Source organism: Mesoplodon bidens (assembly GCF_964165515.1).
Source record: "Mesoplodon bidens genome assembly, chromosome: 12".
In the NCBI taxonomy this organism is placed as follows: domain Eukaryota; kingdom Metazoa; phylum Chordata; class Mammalia; order Artiodactyla; family Ziphiidae; genus Mesoplodon; species Mesoplodon bidens.
In genome coordinates, this window is record NC_138168.1 from 87,286,112 (window position 1) to 87,306,799 (window position 20,688).

General features: G+C 40.6%; 1 protein-coding gene across 4 annotated transcripts in view; it reads right to left on the reverse strand.

Annotated features, from left to right (window-relative positions):
• Positions 1 to 20,688, reverse strand: part of PRKN (parkin RBR E3 ubiquitin protein ligase) — a 1,303,276-nt gene that overhangs the window by 180,173 nt on the left and 1,102,415 nt on the right. For 3 of the 4 annotated variants that reach the window (XM_081250470.1, XM_081250471.1, XM_081250469.1), the window contains exon 9: positions 7,149 to 7,298. In XM_081250470.1, coding sequence (XP_081106596.1) covers positions 7,149 to 7,298 — 150 coding nt within the window. Of the gene's footprint in view, positions 1 to 7,148; positions 7,299 to 20,688 lie in introns of those variants that run through there. The other variant, XM_081250474.1, reaches the window with a different exon arrangement.

Consider the following 20,688-nt stretch of genomic DNA (forward strand, 5'->3'; position numbering starts at 1 on the left):
TCAGAGCGCTTATGTGTGAGACACAGGAATGTTTGAGTTTGTGAATGCTTCTCCTTGGGTGATGTCTTATAGCTATTCTCTCTGCCCCATGGAACTTTCTGTGATATCAATGAAAATATGCTCTCTCTGCATAGTTTAGTCCAGTAGCTGGAGGCCACATGTGGCCACTGAATACCCCAAATGTAGCTATTGTGACTGAGAAACCTAATTTTAAATTTTATTTAATTTTAATTTAAATAGCCACTTGTGGCCAGTGGCTACCATATTGAACAGCACAGCCCTAGAATGAGTTGAGGACAGAATCAAAATGAATGCACAGGAGCTATGTTATCTTCAGAAGAAACCTGTTTTCCAAAATGTTCTGAGCTCTCTTGTAGCTGGTAGAGCTGAAGAAGTCTTCTCTATTCAATTTGCCACAAAATTCATTTCCTAACACATTATTTAAAGCGATGGAGCATATCATTTTGAAAGAGTATAATTATTTCATACTTCCCTTGTTTTAACAAAAAACAGCTAAAGACACATGGAAAGGTCACTGGCTCTGTGTTGGGTTAGAAAATATATATTTCTATTTCAGATTGCAGACTACTTTCTAGGAACAGTTGCCAATTGCTAAATGCTTTCCAGAGGAATGTTATGCAGAACTTGTTTGTACATTTATGAACAGTTTCTTTAATTAAAATAAATACTCTCCAGAGCTTTCTATCTTTGCACTTCAAGCTGGCTCACAAGCAGGAAGTCTAGCAAGACTTATTTCCACTCTGTAAATGAGCCAGTTTTAGTGTTTAAATTAGATTTTTGGACACTTGTCAAATAAACACGGAATGCATATTTCTGACATTTTGTAACATTCACTTTCTTTTAAAAATACTTTCTGATAAAGAACATCTTGTATATCCAAAAATAATGTGTCAACAAGATTTGATTCCATGCTCAACATGCTACAGAGGCCAGGGGGTTGAGGTAAAAGCAAGGAAGGGTTACAACCTGGAGTTTAATGCTGACAAACCCACATTTAGACATAATGGAAAATAACTGTCCTTTTTTGGTGTCTCCTTGAAAGCATTACAATATAAGCCACACATACCTGGAGTCTAGAATTTAATCTCTATTCTTCTTTGGAGAAAAGGGAGAACTCTATATAGTTCTCAAAATACTTCACATAATTTAGTTAAATTATGCATTTTTATAAAATTAAAATACTTTTAAAGAATTGGAAAAGTAACCACTCTCTTTTTCTTTTTCTTATTAAATATTGACCATCTGCTGACTTTCTGTTTCTGAGCCCCACATATTGAAATGAAAGGGCTTCCCATCTATTTATTAAGTTTTTAACCCAATAATTAGATCTTTGAGGGAAGGAATAGGTATCTCCATTTGTCTACATCGACTCCTTTCCTATATAAGGGCTAAAAATGAGGCTCAAACTCTCATTTAACTAAAATCTTCAACAATATATTAATGATATCGTTATAAGTACTTTCAACAAAAAATTCTTTGCATGTAGCAGTTCGTACCCCATCCTTGCACAGGTCTAGATCCAGGGTGCATGGAGCCTTTGTAACTTTAGGCTGTACAATTTTTGAGATGCTCTTCAAGGAAAACAATGCAAGAATACCAACTTGGTTAAGAGGGCTTGGAAGGGGTCTGTGGAAGTGAGGAGGCCAAGGCGAATGCTTCCTTAGCTCCTCCACGAATCTGCCTCCGAGCAACGCACGCTACTCATTAAAGGAGGGAGTGACTACCAGATGCCTTAAGAAATTCTGTTTAATTTCCTTAACTAATGGTCAGTTTAATGATTTTTTTTTTAAAGATCTCCGGTTTTCATTTAAATGAGTACAAATTTTTTTTCAGTTGTTAAATCTTGTCCCTGAATTTCTAATTTAAAACAGAAAACTTTACTCAATTCCTAGTATTATTTTAAGAAATTATCTCTCAGACATATAACATCCCAAAACAGCACCAAATAAGATAAAGATGTTTTATTTATAGAAAACTCACAAGGTTTGATTGCTATAGCTTTTTGTATTCCCAGGTCAGTGAGTATAATGTATTCCATATTTTGTTGCTGTTTTCCAGTATTAAACATGTCAACATTTTACATCGGTACCATAAAAGTTAGTGAGATAGTTCTGATGAATAGCAATAAGGCCAGAGAAAGAATAATGCATAACACGAATTCCTCAGGAAATCAATTAATATTTTTATGAGCAGTAGTAAAAATATGACCAAGGGTTAGCAGAGAGTAAGGTCAGGCTATTTGATCCCAAAACATATTCTTTGCTGAGTTCTGTTTATCCATGTAAAAATATTCTGTGCTGTGTCAAAACGAAAATCTCAATGCTCCCAAGACTAAGACATTTTATATATCAGATGTTCTGAATTCTTCATTTGGCTGTGTGGCCTTCAATAGGGCATATAAACTCTATAATTTTTGCAGGATTTTCAGGTTCCTACCTGACTTTTCGTGGATCTCTGAACTTAGTATATTTTGGTGTTCTGAATTATGTACTACGTGTACAAGTAAAACACTGCATATTTTATATTTTTTGAAGCGGTTCTTGTTGAGGCAACGTAAGTAATTCTAATATTGGGGTAAATGATGATTAGTATTTGAAAATAAAAGTCACAGTGTATTCATATTACTTCTACATTGTTAAGATTCCTTCATTCATTCACTCAGTCATTCAATGAATGTTGAACTCCATATACATGAATTTACTGAGGACAAGACTGAAGGCATGAAACAAGTGTAACACTTCAACTTGAACCCTCGGAGGTGGCACTTAAGCTTGAATAATTCTTTATAATGGTAAAAATTTTGCTGCAACCATCACACATCTATCAGGCCTTTCCTAGCTGGAGTGATATCATCTTTTTTTTTTTTTTGCGGTACACGGGCCTCTCACTGTTGTGGCCTCTCCTGTTGAGGAGCACAGGCTCCGGACGTGCAGGCTCTGGACGCGCAGGCTCAGTGGCCATGGCTCACGGGCCCAGCCGCTCCGCGGCATGTGGGATCTTCCTGGACCGGGGCACGAACCCGTGTCCCCTGCATCAGCAGGCGGACTCTCAACCACTGTGCCACCAGGGAAGCCCTGATATTATCATTTAAATGGAAATCCTTAGCTTCCTTTATTAGCTAATGTACACTGCTCTCTGGGTAACTAGTGACACAGGGGAGCAAAGGACCAGCTAATCTGATTTTCCAGGGAATAACACTTTATGTTTGAATACGCGAGTCATAAATACTAACCTTCACACCTATTTTAAAGGAGCCAAAGACAATGAAAATGCTGAAGTTTGTGTCTTCGGATGGAAACTATATATGACAGCAATCATGGATTTATGGGGGACCATCCAGGCATGTAGTGGTGGGCTGACTGATGAGATTAGAACTCTACAGTTTGGAGCTCAGTACACAGGTGTTTCTCAGCTCTAAAACTGTGTGTCCATGGGTACCTCACAATGTACCTGGAAAGCTGAATTTTTAAATTCTGTGAATGACAGGGAATTTGGTTCTCAACCATTTTTAGGCATGAGATCCTTTTTGTAACATCAAGCATTTCTTGGATACCCACATAATAAGAGTTGCCAGTTGAGGACGAATTAAGCACAGGTGGATTCACAGATACCTGACAATAAACCTGTAAATTACAGCCTGAGAAGCACGTCCAAGACTCTGTGATTCTTCCATAGCTTTGCGGTCAGTTACTTTCCTTGAGCACTGTCTAGGGTGAGGGGTTCACTGCTCCCATGGCAAGCCTGTTTTGTGGCTGCTGTCCATGGTGCTAGAGCAAACCCTGAGCAGAGATTCATCTTCCTCTAACTTCTACTTATTGGGCCCTGTTCTGCCTCTGAAACGACATAAACTAACCACGATTTCTTCCACATAACAGCTTTCCATTACCACCCATAAATCCAGAGAAGACCACCAGCTTACGAGGGTGTACAAATCACAGCAAAACAGCATGTACCAGGAAAAGGGATGAGAAAGAAGTACAAAAGTGAAGCCAGGAAATAAGCTTCCAAATCCATTCTATTAGTGGCCCATTTCTATGCTGTAGCTGGCCCACAAATGTGGCTCTAGGTTTTCCAGCAGTCAGCTTTCAGGGGGAATCCTTAGTAGTTGCATAATTTGCAATGTCCTCCAGGACAACTTTCCTCAGGACAAGCATAATGAACCTGGAATAGGCACCGTGGTTCCTCACAGAAAAGCCCACTGGGATGTCCTGAACCACACACATCTAGTTCCCTGTACAGTGACCACAATATAAACAAATGGCACCAAATTACTATGTAGGGAAAGCAATTCTTTGAAGGGTTAAAATAGTGACACCTAGGTACCTAATTCCCTGCTGTAGATCTGGCTTGATTCAGGGGGTATATTTTAGAATATTTGGAAGAGAGGATCAAACAAGTGTCCTGTAGTTAATTTTCCATGAATATTAGGTCTTTCAGGTGAGCTTTTGATAAATACTGATTAAGCTTTTGATTAAATATTAAATAAATATATACATAATGCCAGGCACTGTTCTAAGCATTTTATATCCATTAGCTCATTTAATATTCATAATGGTCTCATTCAGGGTCATTATAAGGGTCATTATAAGACAGCATATTTTAGAGCTGAGGAGACTGAGGCACAGAAAGAGTAAGACCACTGGTAGTAGATGGAGCCAGTATTCGGATCTAAGTCATGCAACCCAATCTCCTCTTTAACCACTACAAGAATCCCAAAGGCATGTAAGTTGGGTTAGCATCCTTTTGTGAAAGTTGAGGATTTGAAGAAAAAGAGCAATGATGAGGTCAATTTATGTCTTTTGAGAAGGCAAAGCAATGGGAATTTGCTGAAAAAGTCTGAAAAAGCTTATGGGGATTGGGGCATAAAAGGCAGGGAGGGAAAAGAAAGCACCAAGTTAAGTGCATAGTTTAGAAAATCATTTCTCTTTGTTCTTTTTTCAACTTCTTCAAATTACAAACAGTGGTGGTTCAAAATATGTCCATGTGTTCCTTGATACCCTTTCCTTTAAGATGGAGCCTAATTTCCTTCCCTTTGAGGGGCGTGCTGGATCTAGTACTCAGTACTGACCAATGGAATACAGCAGAGGTGGTGGTGTACAGACTTGCAGAGCAGGTCACTGTGGCTTTATCTTTGCTCTGTCTGTTGGATCAGCTGCTCCAGGTAAGTTAACTATCACTCTGAGGACAAAGTAGCCTAAGAAGAGAGCCTGTGGTGAGGGCCACTAGCCAGTGAGGAACTGAGGTATTTTTGGCCAAGAGTCACGTGGTCGAGCCATCTTGGAAGTGGATCTTCCAGCCCCAGTCAAGCCTTGGGTTAACTACAGCCAAGCTTGACTCCAACCTCATGGGACTCTCAGCCAGAACCACCCAGCTAAGCTACTCAGGGATTCCTGACCCTCAGAATCTGTGAGATAAAAATGTTTATTAATTAAAAGGTTCAAATTTGGGCTTATTTGTTATGCAGCAATAGATAAGTAATATATGAAACAACAAGCATCCCCTACCACCCTCGCAGTAACAAAACAGAATAAATAAAAATAAAACACATTGCCTAGAACTTCCAAAGAAACATCCTGAAGATAACCATTCTCCTTGAGGTAAGGATTGCCCCCAAACTCTCTTAACCCAAAGATCTTAAAGCAATTCAATTTACTTCCAAGGTAATTTTCCATGATTTGGAGCTCAAATATGTGTGTTACTTATAATGTCACATTGTGTAAAAAAGGGAAGAGAAAGATGTTCAAATCTTAAATTACATAAACCTTCAAAATTCTTAGAGCAAGATGAACAACTGAATGCAGAAGACGGGCCAAAGGAAGCCCCAGCTTTAGAGAATGGAACAACAGGAGCAGGTAGCAGGTAGAAGCATATAATTGAGCCATTAGTTAAAAGCTACTGTAACTCATTTTAAAAGAAAACATTTGCTAGAAATTCTGATCCCAGAATTTGGCAGCTTGCTGAGGCCACGTGCAATCGGCGCAGATTATACAGTAAATGATGATGACTAAAGCTGGGAAGTGGAGTTTGATTTCCATAATTTCTAAGGCTAGTAGACATGACTTGAGTTTTTATCCTAATGCAATCGCCATTATTAATCCAGAGGTATTTCCTTCTGCTTAGGCATCATGGTATCTCTTTATTTCTCACCTTCCACTTACTCTGCTTTATCACTCAGCCCAGGGCTCGTTAAGCTGCACTCCATGACTGATACGAAGCTTTACCAAGGGTGACAGATGCCAGTTTATGCACAGGTAAATCACAATGCTCAGCCAAAAATTAGGCTTGGGTAATACCCCTCTGCCATCCATACCCCTCCGTCCACAAAACTCGTCATGAAGTTGCAATTTTAAAAGAAATGCTTTCCCATCACAATTCAATAACCTTTTTATAAGCACATACACTTATTTTTCTGGCCTGCATGAAATTTAATATCAGGATTATTATCCATTTGTCATTTCAACCTATAATTTAGTCAGCCTACTTGCATTTGATTTATGCTTCCCTCACCCCTTCGCCGTCAGCTCGCAGCCATAGATCCATTCAAGAAGCTGTCTAGGTCATATTGGTTTGACCTCTTAGAACAAACATTTTCCATGTTTCTTATTCTGCTTCCCTAAGAGGCACCATTAAGTTTTGTTCATCTCAATTTAAAATGATTTTTACGACAATAACATTTCAAGTTTTCCATATTAATCTTCATTTTATTTCTTGAACTACTTAGGCAAACAATGTTACTAAGACATCACGCTAAGATGAGGAATTCTCTTTCTCCTCCACTCCTGTCTACTTAATGCCTGAATTAAGAAATCACAGATTTTTGCTCTGAATTAGCTGAGCACTGGAAGAAAAGTTTAAAAGGCTGACCAAGTAATTCACGTCTTAGAGTAAACACCTGGATAGCAATTACAGCAGAAGATCTCACCTCCCCTTCAATATATATATATATATATATATATGTAGATATATATGTAGATATATATGGTATCCTGTTAAGAATTTAAAAATCTATTTTCTTATATACCAAAGATGTCTGAGTCCAAACGGAAAATGAAAATAAAGCAATCCTAGCCAATTTGCCAAAGCAAACAAATACATGGTCAAGAGCCAGGAGTGTGGCTGGTACTCACCCCGCAGCCCAGGCCACTGCCCGCTTCACAGGTGACCTTCCTCTGGCTGGGCTCAGGAAGCAGCCCTGCTCCGCAGCCCGGGCTGGGGCACAGCACGCCCCCCATCTGCAGCACGCACTCTTCGGCACCATACTGCTGGTACCGGTTATACTGTAAAGAGAAAATGAGTTTTTCAAAGCGATAATACAGACACCAAGATGTGCTGTTTTACCGAAATGTTAATAGTTGGTGGTTCGGGGGTTTTCTTGTTAGTCTGTTTCTGTAAAAACGGGGGTGGTGGGTAAGGTGTGGTACAACCTAGAGAAAGTCTCCCGGCCCCAGCTGACAAAACAGATAAGTGAGGCCCAAATTTCTAGAAATTTACCCTCAAAAAATAGATTTTTCCAAGTTTGATTTTTTAAAATACTACTACCAATTGCATTTAGTAGACTTTTTCATACAACTTTTAGAGAACATATCTATACTTTAAGTTATGGACATTCACAACGCATCACTATCAATCTCATTAAAGAGTATATTTTCATGCCTCTCTTCAAGAGTCTATCGAATTTTTAAAACCGTTTTGAAAATAGGTCCCAGTGTTCCACCCCTGGTAATTGTTAGCAGCCCACACGGTATCAATGAGCATATTCAGCTTGACGAAGAAAGACTACTGTTTTTCTGTTTAAGAATAAAATTTTCCTTTCATCTTTATTCTTATTTTTTTTGGACACGGGCCTCTCACCGCCGTGGCCTCCCCCGTTGCGGAGCACAGGCTCCGGAGCGCAGGCTCAGCGGCTATGGCTCACGGGCCCAGCCGCTCCGTGGCATGTGGGATCTTCCCGGACCGGGGCACAAACTCGCGTCCCCTGAATCAGCAGGCGGACTCTCAACCACTGCGCCATCAGGGAAGCCCTATTCTTATTCTTAAAGCATGATTTCTTTTATCCCTGACTTCATTCCTCTGTGCCGTTGCTTGGCTCAATTCCCTTTAACTGTTTCCCCAGCTTGCAGAATAAACCTCAAATTGCACGGCACACTTTCCAAAGTCTTCCTTGTCGCAGCCCTAAGTTATTGTTCTCCTTGCATTATTTGATCATATTCTCTTCTAAACTCAGATCAACTCAAATGGATCTGACAATTAATTAATTCAAGCAACATTTACTGAGCACCTACTATGTGCCAGACACTACTGTGGGTGTTGGGAATACAGCCCTAAACAAAACAGACATCTCTGCTCTCATCCATAAGACTAGAACAGTAAATACTGAAAGGTTAAACTGTATAGTATTTCAGATGGTGACAAGAGGGGAGGAGAATAAAAAACTAAGAAGAGACAGATCCTGGGGAAGACGGGAATTACAATTTTAAAGAGGTGATCAGGGAATAGGGAATGCCTTATGAGGAAGGTGCATTTAAGCCAATATCTGAAGGAGATTAGAAAAGCAAGCCATGCGCCACCTGGGGGAATGAGCTTTCCTGGCTGAATACGGAGCATTATAAAGGTCCAGAGGCTGCATGGGCTTGGTTTGTTTGAGGTCCTGCGAAGAGGCCAGTGTGTCCGAGGTAAAGTGAATGGGCGTATGTGTGTGTGGGGGGGTGGGTGGGTAATAGTAGATGAAGTCAGAGAGTTAATGGGGATCCAGGATGTACAGATCCCTGAAGGCCTTTATAAGAACTCTGGCTGTTATTCTGAGAGACTTGGGAACCACTGGGGACTTTCGAGCTGTGGATGACACAATATGACTAATCTCTTAAAGATAGCCATCTGGCTGATATGTTCAGAATAGACCCGTGGGGACAAGGATGGAAGCAGGAAGCAGTGAAGCGGGTCAGAGGTTATTTCAGCAAGGTCCATGGAGAGATGGTGGTGGCTTGAATCAGGAAAGCAGTGATTGAGGTAGGGATGGAGCAGTGGTTGAGTTCTGGATATATTTTGAAGGTAGAAATCGCAAATTTTTTTAGGCAGGTTGGATACATGGTGTGAGAGGAAAGGAAATCAAGCAGGAAGTAATGTTTTTCTCCGAGAAGACAGAGGGCAGGAGAGACTATTACTGAGATGGGGAGACTTGGAAGAAGAAAGGTGTGTGTGTATTCGTGTGTGCCTATGTGTGTGTGTGTCTGTGTGTTTAGGGAGTTGAGAAAAGGAATCATTATTTCTATTGTGCTCATATTCATTTTGAAAACCTCCTACACAACTAAGTCAAAATGTTTTGTGGCTAGTTGAATGTATGGCTTTGGAATTTAGGAGAAAGTTGCGGGTTGTAGACACCGATTTTGAAGTCATAGGTGCACGTAGAGCTGGAAAGGAAAGGGTTATTAGCATCAGGCCTACTATCCTTTTTCTCATATTTCTGACCCCGGCAAAAAAAGAAAGATGCGTTGGTCAAATCCCCTTGTAAATATGCTAATGGTACTTATATACAATGGCATTTACTAGAAAAGAGTTCTTATCTATGGAATGCATTTAGCAGGAAACATTTGGTCTAAGTTTGTTTACAGTAAACTAGAATATATGAATTTATGAGGTAAGGCTCTCTGAAAATGTCATAAGCTATGCAATTATTAAGGGATAATGAAGACATTTCATCAAGTGAAGAATAATGAGACAGTTTATATAACTGAGAGACTTCATGTTAGTGATCATTCCATGAACTTCCCAGAGACCCTCATGTATTGACTCTTGCCTGGAGTACATCCCAATATGCTGAGAAAGGACATGCATAGCTGTGTTAAATGAGGTGGGGTTTCCCTGTATTTTGTCTGTGTCTCATCATTACCAGCATCCTGGAAGTTATTAGTAAAGATTGACACTGGGTTACATCTACGATTCTTTTTTTTTTTTTTTTTTTTTCCGGTACGTGGGCCTCTCACTGTTGTGGCCTCTCCCGTTGTGGAGCACAGGCTCCAGACGCGCAGGCTCTGCAGCCATGGCTCACAGGCCCAGCCGCTCCGCGGCATGTGGGATCTTCCCAGACTGGGGCATGAACCCGTGTCCCCTGCATCGGCAGGCGGACTCTCAACCACTGCGCCACCGGGGAAACCCACATCTACGATTCTTGTAAGTCTGATTTGACAATACGACCCTATGTTATCTCAACAGTCATGAGACTGGATGCAATTACCTAACCTTTGTGGGGATGCTGAGAAGCAGCCAGCAAAGGAGACTGAGAAGAAGCAGCCTACGAGGCAGGTGGAAAATGAGAAGGATGTAGGTGTCCTGGAAGGCAAGGGAACACAGTATTTCAAGGAGGGTGTATGTGTCATGATAAATCGTGTCAAAGGCTGCAGATAAGACAATTACTGAACACTGGCTGTTGTTAGAAATGGAGATGCCATTGCAATCTCAACAGGGGCCATTTCAGTGGAGTCATGGAGCCAGAGGCCTTATGGGAGTGGAGTCAAGAGAGAACTGGAGGAGACAAGTTCCAGGAGGTGAGGGTGGACACTTTTTTCTAGGAGTTTGACTGAAAGGGGCAGCAGAGACAGGGGGACAGCAGCTGGGAGGGCTGTGGGACTGTAAAGGGATTTTTGAAAATGGAGAAATAACAGGATGTTAGTAGGCTGAAGGGAATGAGTGAGAAGTGGATGGCAACTGATGACGCTGTGAGTAGGTGAGGGAATGGGATCTACAGGATGAGTAGAGGGTGAGGCCTTAGACAGGATGAGGGCAGAGTGCTGGGGCCCGGGTGCGGACAAAGGAGGTTCTGGAAATTTGAGATGAGCAGAAAAGGTATGAATGATAAAGGGGAGGGAATGTTTGGAGTCAGGATTGTTGCTGGGCAGCAGTAACAGCCCATTTGAACAGCGATTATGAATTTAGAGGAAGCTCGTCAGTAGAGTTGCTTGCTTTTCTGCACCAACACTCAGCACGTGCAGAGCAGACAGGAAGTTGGCTTTAAGTCAGGTGGGGTTTGGTCAGACTTGTATGAAGACTCAAGCCATTCCTCCACCATTCCCACCCCTGTGGGGCTTTGGCACACAGCATCCCCTCATATCACTGTGAATGATTCCAGTAAATATTTATTGAACCCCTCTGCTCAGCTCTGTACCACTGGACTGTTTAACCTTCTGTTTTGTCCTATCCAAAATGGGTGCAAAGTTTCAGTTCTGCAAGATGGATCCATTCTTGGGATCTCAGGTACAGCCTGGGGAACACAGCTAATGATTCTATATTGTAGACTTAAATTTGCTAAGAGGGTAGGTATTTCAGAACTACAGAGTTTTACTTAACATTTTCTGTTTTACATCTGTGTTGCCCTTTTTCTACACTGGTTCTCAAGAACGCAGAGAATAACAGAATCACAATGTTCCATAATAGCTCCCTTGCTTTAGCTCACACTGTACACACCACGATTTTAGAATAACAATAGTTTCACCACGAATGTGATCACTAAAAACCTCAAATATAGTTTCATGTGCTCCACCCATTCTCCTGCCAAATTTTTCCAATAATCCTGTATCTAAATTGTTGACACATAGGGCCATTTCATACTATGCTTTCTTTCTCCTAATTCTCATGTAATCTTAATGCTACACACACACACACACACACACACACTTAATACTCATTATCAGTCTTTATGTTAATGTCTGATCAGCAATTTTGGTGGTTTGAAGCTTGTTCTCTAGTATATATTTCTCAGGAAGATCTCATTGGAAAAATATTCACTGAATTCTTGCTCAGTGACAGTTTATTTGGGGCCTTGATTCTTGAAAATGAGTTTGGCTGGATATAAAGTCCTGGGTTCATATTTTTTCCCCCTCAAGTATCTTAAATGTCTTACTCTATGTTCTGATATAAAGTGTTATGGGCAAGCATATGACAATCTGATTTTATTTTTTCCTTTATAAGTGAATTGATCTTTTTGCTCAGATGCCCAAAGGATTTCTTTTTCTTTTTCTTTAGAATCTAGTAATTTTATTAGAATATGTCTTGGTGATGGTCATTTTCTGATCAATATTCATATGCATGCTATGTCAGGAAAGTTGTACTGAATTTAATTTTTTAGTATTTGCTCCATTCTCTTGCTTTGATGTTTTTCTTACGGGCTTTCTAGTGTACATATATTGGATTTTCTTTACCTAATTTCTAAATCGGTCAACTTCTCTTGACTGATTTAGAAGTTGGGTAAAGTTAGTTTATCTTACTTTATTTTCATTTTTTAGAATTTTCTTTCTTTTCACTGTCTATTTCTTTTAAGACTATGTCCGTTGTTATTTATTTGTACTTGTGAAATTTCTTAATAACTTAGTTCCCTTTGGAATAGTTATTTTAGTTTTCACCCAATTGGTGGGCACGACCGGCTGACACACTCTCACTGTCTCTCAGGACAATATTCTGCTCTTCACTCTGCATCTCCTCTTAAAAACTTTGTGTGGGATTTGACCTTGTTTCTTTTCTGTTGGGATTTTACTTTGTTCCTTTCTGTCGCTCACCTTTACATGAAACTAGTTCTGAAATTTTAGGAGGAAGAAGGATGCAGAATAGCTCTTAATGGCTCTACAGTTTCCTATTTGGTTTTTTGGGCAGTGTTAAAAAATATGAGGGCTCAGTTTCTGTGATCTCCCAACTCTGTTACCCCATTTTCAACCAGACTTTCTCTTTCCCTTTGCTCAGTGAGGGGCTTTGTCCTGACAGAGGTCTTTGACTGGTTACTGGTTTTGTGAGTCACGGGACCTACGTGCTCCAGCCCCTCAGGCCTTCCTGTAGACCCTCTGCACTGCCCGCTTTCCTTCACGTATTTGTATTCCTGAATTCAGCACAGTATCTTGTCCATAGTTGGTACACAATAAATAGTTGTAGAATGAATTAATAAAATTTAACTCCATTCTTAAAGAATTCTAATAAAATAATCAGTGACAATGGGAATTAATAACAGAGTGGTACAGGATGATTTTTACCTACATAAATTATTTTCTAGTTTAAATAAATTGATCTTAGGTCATTAGCTATTTACTGATTTGATGACAGATCACCTATCTATTTAATTTAGTTAAGCAATTTTATTACTACGATAATATTTTTTCTAGGAAGAAGTTAACCTATTAACCTGTGGACAAAGGGCACTAACACTATAGAAATTCTTGCTGACTACACGTGTTACAGTCTCAAATTCCAACAGGACGTGTAAACTATGTTCCTCTTTCCTTTCATTAACTAAGGAATTTATAAGAAATAACTTTATTATATTCAATCTATATTACAATTCCTTTTCTAAAGGAAGACAAATATTTTAGCTTACATGTCTGGTAATTTCTGATTAAAAAGTACACACAACATCTGAATCAAAACCTACAATTACTGAATGCATTTCTTTTTTTTTAACGTTGTGAAATGTATAAGAAAAACATTTGACCTAGACCAAGAATGTTCTAGTATTCATAGAAAGTTTAACACCCTAAGGAAACAATTTAGACATGTAATTACATATATGTGATTAGCAGAGATCTTTATGTGGTTTTCTTTAAGATAAGACCTCCAGTTTCATAGATTCCTTTCAACCACTTACTGGCACAGAGTTGAGAGTGCACTGGAAGAAACATACTGTATACTTATTGGAGTTGTGACAAGTTAGCACGAAGTAGAGCAGAATGTCTGTACTCACCTGAGTGTAAAAGACACACAACAGTGGTAAAGTGATAAATGGACTGCAAATGGTGGAAAGGAACAATGACTGATCCTTTGACACTACTTGTGTTATTTCCTAGGGCTTTTTTACTTAAGACTGTTGAATAGCATTTATAAATAGAACTAACTTGGAGGAATGTGATTAATTTGTGACGTGAACTAGGTCTGTATGGAGTCCATTCTCAGGTGAGCTCAAAGGCAGTAAATTCTTTAAAAATCACTTAGGCATTGTTTGTCTTTGGAATCACAGTGAGTGTCTATGTGTGTGCTTGTGTATGTGTAGATAGGTATATTAATACTTACTTGCCAACTTATGCTGTTTAAGCTGTTAATAAAACTAGTTTGCAAATTTCTAGATATACTTCCATAAAGTGGATACTCCACACACAGATAACTAAAATAATTTAGAGATGACAGGATATTTGCAAAAATTTTTTAAAATAAATGTTAATATTAACAAAGCATACTGTTCTGCACCTAAGAAAAAAATAAAAAGTTCCTCCTACATTTTGTCAGATTATAGTGAAAATACATTCTGTTAGATGACTTATCTAGGTAAAATCTCAACTCATTGGTATGGTTTATATTTTATTTATTTGGGGAATAAATTATTCAGTTTTTACGTGTATGCTCATGGATTCTCCTAAGAACAGGAAATATTCATTTTAAAGTATAAAATTCACAGAAGTTTCAATAAACTCATATTTTAAGAATCTAAAAATGAGTCAGGAGAGAGCATAATCAAATAGAGGTTGCACTTTGGTGGTCTGTTGCTAGTTGGAAGAGCTGGGTTGGGTAGAATAATGTTCTATTATGAAGCCAGGGTCCCAGGTCCCATGGAGGCCAGTTAGCTTCCCCTTCCTTGCTGGCCACTGTCTCTATGCTAAGTGCAAGTGGTGACCCGCGGGGTCAGGCTGGGGAGGAACTGGGCCCAAATACCCCACACTGCTGGAAAACCACTCAAAAGGCCTGTCCTATGTAGGAGGGCACAAACGGCTCATCATGATGTTTAATTCGCATACTTTCCTAAGAAAAGACAGCAAGAAGGAAGCTAAATTTTAAAACTGCAAGAAATTTGAAGCACAGGGATACTTAGGTAAAACTAAAATCTGGGAAAACAGGCAAATGTTCTGTCGAAATGAGTTGGAGCTTGTCAGCAATCCAGGGCAGACTTTCAAATCCTCTGAGCAGGGAAGGGGGCTGTTTTTGTTCTGCCATGGAATTTTCCAGAGTATCCTTTTGGGGGCACTCAGGTACAGCTACAAAAGCAACCCCTACACAGGCTGTTCTTGCTTTTCCCCCACTAAATTCTGGCTTCTGTGAAGTCTTAGCCACAAGCACCGGGGGATTCCCTCCCAGGACCTGTCTCCTGCTCTCCCCCTGGAGGAGAGAAATCCCCATCAGAGATACCATTCACTGAATTACCACTCTGTGCCAAGGAGTGTGCCCACACTTTGCCTATGCATTTCACTCTCCGTCTATCCTGGAAGTGACAGGTGAGGTCACTGAGTCACAAAGACATTCAGTCCTTCACTGTGTTTCACACGGGCAGGGACTCAGGGCTGTGGCTCTAAAAGACCACCCTTTCCCCGATACCAAGCTGCCTCCACTTTCTTTCTTTTTTTTCCCTTTTATTAAAAAAATTCAGCTCACTATTCCTTCGTTATCATTTAGAAACTAATGAAAAATGGTTTATTACAGCACTTCTTCTTTGGCTAAAAAAAGTCTAAAATAACTTTTTAGAGGAACATGAATTTATGATTAATCCATTTCCCAGTGCTAAGTAGAGAATGCCCTATTTTCTATATGAATTAGAATTAAAAAAAACACTCCTTAAATTCTCAGTAATCTTAATCTTATTTTTCTTCATGTGCAAGTAGTTAGCCCCTGGGAGCTGGTGATAGCCCCTGTGGAGGTGCCTGTCACACTGCTGTTTGTATTCTCAGTTTTGTTGCTAATAATGTACTTTTCATCTCTGGACATCTGTCATTGACTGATGAAGTAAACTGGCTAGAGAAAGGCCTGGACCTTTTTCATCGCCTAGAAAAAAACATCATTAGGATGGCTGAAATTAAATGCGAGGACAAAACAGATCAAACAACACCTGAAATCTAATTAGAGCAACAGACTGTATCCTGGATTGCAATTTACAAGGTTTTTCTTTTTCAGATGTTTCAGACGACATGATGCCAAAAAAGATCTCAACTTCTAGTAGCCGTGGAATCTTCCGGAAAGAAAGTCAAAACCGATTGGCTTGTTTGTCCCTTCTCCATGCTGTGGGCCATGCAGTGCCCCACAGGAAGGGTGAGGCTGTGAAAGTAGATACTTGCAAACCGTTTTCCTTGAAGGAGTTTCTACTGAGGGCCTGACTTCAGAGACTTCTGGAACCTTTGCAAACGGGTCTGCTGAGCACACCTCCTGATGGGGCACTCGGCAGAGGGCAAGGCTGTCTGTGGGCACAAATTATTTTATCCTTTACTATAGTCCCTGAGAAGTGGTTTTGAGCAGTGCTGTTAGTCTCCAAATCCAAGAGCCTCACCCTCAGAGAAATGGAACTTCCCTGAGAGGGTGTGGTTTTGCCACCTGCACCCTCCTCCTCCCTGTCTCTTCCTGGCCTTTGCTTCTCTAACACGGGATGTTCACATCTCTCCCTTCTGGTCATCCTCCAGTCTGGAGGCAACTATACTGGTTTCAAGGTGATTATGAGGCCAGTGGACGGGGAAGAGTGGAAGTGGAAGTTCTGTGTAAGGCTCAGTTTGAGGCAGTGAAACGGGTTAACTCCACTGCACATTTACTGAACTGATGTGAACTTTGATGACCCAAATAATTTAAAAAATGATCTCCTCGATTATATTACATGGATGTACATTTATAACTATCTTTCCTTGGTGTCAGCAAGCCTATGATACCAAGGAAACTTTCTGAAGTGAAGGCCAAGTAAGTTGCCTTAATGCCCAAGAGACACACCTGAGATGATAATAGCCAGGTGAGATGGCAACAGCCAGGTGGCCTGGTTGTGTACCTGAACCCTCCAAAGGTCATCAGAATTCATTCCATCATGCCTCACTTCATTATTGACTTCTGAGACTTAGGCATCCCCTACTATTCTCATTCCCATAAAGGTCTCGATATGCTCCAACATGAGCCTCCCTTCTCCCCTAAGCCCTTTCTCTTTGTCCCCTGGAATTCCTATTCCACAATGAACAAGCTCTCCCATATAATCAGGCTTTTCAAAGGTTTCTCTCTCCTACCCGATTTAACTGAAACGGGTCCATCTCCTTGCAACCGTCTGAAGTGAAGGCTGCTTTATGTTTACGGTGTACACACCTGAAGGCCAGAGTTGGAACCGGTTGTCTCCTAGCCTCTCACTGATGTTCCTAAACCCTTGCTCCCCTCTCTCTTGTAAAACCCCACCCCACTGCTCCTCTGAAACTTATGCCATCTGGCCATGTGCCCCTGTCCTCTTCCCACTGCCACCACCTGCAATGGACATGGGTGGATAAGCCCCTCATTCCTGGGACTTCAGCTCCTAGTTCATGATTTTTATCTCTGCCCCTATTCTTCTCATCATTCTAGGGATTGAACTGTCCATCCGTCAACCTCTTCTTTCAGTTCCTTTACCTTCTCATCTCTGGGGACCTTTTCAAAAAAATTCTTCTACTGTTAACAATTCATTCCTGGGCCTTGTCATCATGAGAAATTGTACCACCTCTGAAATCCAAATTCCAAATATGTCTCTTTCCAACCATCATCTCCTGTCTTTCCTTTCCTGGTGCTCTTACTGAAGTATGGACATTGCTTACATTCTTCAACTTCATTGAGAATTCTCATGAACTGACCTAATACTTTCTCCCTGGCCACTGCTTGCTTTCTCTTAAAGTACTCATCACAGACTTCAAATGAGCATTTACAACTTCTTCATGATTGTATTATGTTTCTCTACTAGCAGGTTTTCTCTTCTTTCTTCCCATACTGCTCATATCCCACCACTTTCCTCTCTGGACATCTTACTTCATACTTCACTAAGAAGACAGAAGTCACGAATGAGGTATTCATTTATTGGGCAAATATTTACTAAGCATCTTTTTTTTTTTTTTTTTTTTTTTGCGGTACGTGGGTCTCTCACTGCTGTGGCCTCTCCCACTGCAGAGCACAGGCTCCGGACGTGCAGGCCCAGCGGCCATGGCTCACAGGCCTAGCTGCTCCGCGGCATGTGGGATCTTCCCGGACCAGGGCACGAACCCATGTCCCCTGCATCGGCAGGCAGACTCTCAACCACTGCGCCACCAGGGAAGTCCTAAGCATCTTTTTTTTTTTAATTTATTTAATTAATTTATTTTATACAGCAGGTTCTTATTAATCTATTTTATACATATTAGTATATACATGTCAATCCCAACCTCCCAGTTCATCCCACCCCGCTCCCCGCTTCCCCCCTAGTGTCCATATGTTTGTTCTCTACATCTGTGTCTCTATTTCTGCTTTGCAAGCCAGTTCATCTGTACCGTTTTTCTAGATTCCACATATATGTGTTAATATATGATATTTGCCTTTCTCTTTCTGACTTACTTCACTCTGTATGACAGTCTCTAGGTCCATCCATGTCTCTACAAATGACCCAATTTCATTCCTTTTTATGGCTGAGTAATATTCCATTACATACATGTACCATATTTTCTTTATCCATTCATCTGTTGATGGGCATTTAGGTTGCTTCCATGACCTGGCTATTGTAAATAGTGCTGCAATGACCAAAGGGGTGCATGTGTCTTTTTGAATTATGGTTTTCTCTGGGTATATGCCCAGTAGTGGGATTGCTGGGTCATATGGTAGTTCTATTTTTAGTTTTTTAAGGAACCTCCATACTGTTCTCCATACTGGCTGTATCAATTTACATTCCCACCAACAGACTAAGCATTTTCTATGTGTTAAGCAATCTATGTGGAGAAGATGCAGCAGTGAAAAATGTGTCTGCCTTAATGGAGCCATTAGACGCCAACTTTCCCCTCCGCATCACTACACCTGCCAACATACCTGCACCCACACTCACCTGCTCCTTTCTGTCTTCTTAAAACAAAGAAAGTGGCTTTCTCCCTGTTAAGGGTCAATTACTCTCTCTGTGCTGTGGATCCAAAACAAACCCTTCTCACCTTCTAAAGTACTTCCCTTCTTTAGCTAGCTCATCTATCTCTTGAATCATCAAATAATCCATCTCTACTGGATCATTTCAATGAACATAAAACAAGTTCTAGCCTCCTCAGTCTGTAAAGCACCCTCCTGCTACTGCTGCATTTCCTTTTTCCTTTTCATAACAAAACTTCTAGAAGAAATTGACTCCGCTTCTGCTGACTCTTCATCCCATTAAAAATCTGCCTCTTGCCTCCAACTCTCCACCAAAACTGCTCGTTCCGGTCACCCATGATTTCCATGTTGCCGTATGCAAAGGACAATTGGCTGACCTCATCTTATTCAGCTTTTCATTAGCATTCATGTAAACAGCCACTTCCTCCTCTGGGAAACACTTCCTTTCTTGGCTCCATCATGACACATCGCTGGATTTTCTTCTACTTTAACTTGGGGCTCCTTCTTGGTCTCCTTTGCTGGCTGCAACCCTTTTACCAAGTTTCCAAATGCTGGTGCTCCTTAGGGTTCATCCGTGGTCCCTCCTCTCTTACCTACTTTTGGCAACCGCCATGGATTTAAAATACCACCTACACTTCAGCAACTCCAAATTTATCTGTCTCTGACCCCTGACCTCCCTCTCCTCTGAGCTCCAACTCACACATCCAAATCCCTACCTGTCTCCTTCTCAGTGCTTCAGTCATATCAAAGATATTCAGAATTGAACCCTGATTCCAAGCTTTCGTCTTCACCTTCCTACCATCAAACCCATCTCAGTAAACAGAGCTGTAGGATTCCTTCATTTCCCTGACTCATAGCTAATCAATCACCACGACCTTTAATTCTACCTCTGAAGAGTCACTTCTTTCTGTTTCCTCTGCCAATCATTTTCATCCAGACCATGTCCATATTGCAACAAGACTGACATTCTTAGGATGTAATTTGGATAACGCCAGCCCCCTGCTTAAACTTTTAAGGATTCCCCATTGAATTTAGAATAAAATCCAACTCTTGACCATGGCCCACATGGTGTAGATGGTTTTTATCGTTCACCACGGTCCCTCTTGCTCATTGTTTTCCAGCCACATTAATTTTATTTAGTGGCTTGAACCAAGCAAGCTCTTCATCTCCTCTGGGGCTACTGAACCTGTGCTTTACTCTGCTTAGAAGGCTCTTCTCCCCTAAAGCCCCGTGATCCTAGCTCACTCCATGGTGGGTGTCCTCTCAACCTTCATGTTTCAGAGGTCCTGACTCCTTATCCAAAATAGGTTACATCTTAGCATTTATCATGATTTGTACCTGTGACTTCCTTGTTTACCGTTTTACCCAACACTAGCACGATAATAGTACAAAAGGTACTCAAAAATGTTTGTTGAATAAATGAAGGTTATTTCCTTAAAATTCTGGTGATTAAACCCAAAGAGGAGGAAGCTGGTAAAAGTGGAAGTACGTCTGAAATGCAGTTTTTCTGAAGACTCTCCAAATCCTGTGGACTTACAGATATCATACCTGTTTTCTTTAGGGCTCACCTAGAAATTTAGAGTAGCTTTATTTACCTGCAGTGTGATAATATCTTTGCCAAGTAGTTTGGCCTTGGTGGGTGTGGGTGAGGGGGATGAAAGGTGCTTTATGAATGTGAATCGTAAACACAAATCAGAGACAGGGCCCAGAGCTAAAGTAAATGTAATATGTTACCTTCCAAGGAGTTTTAATTGCATTTTTTATTTTAGGAAGGTAATGATTTATAGTGTTTATAATGATTTATTTTTAATCCAGATCTCAAAAAGCAAGTGCCTATTCAAGGTCCAT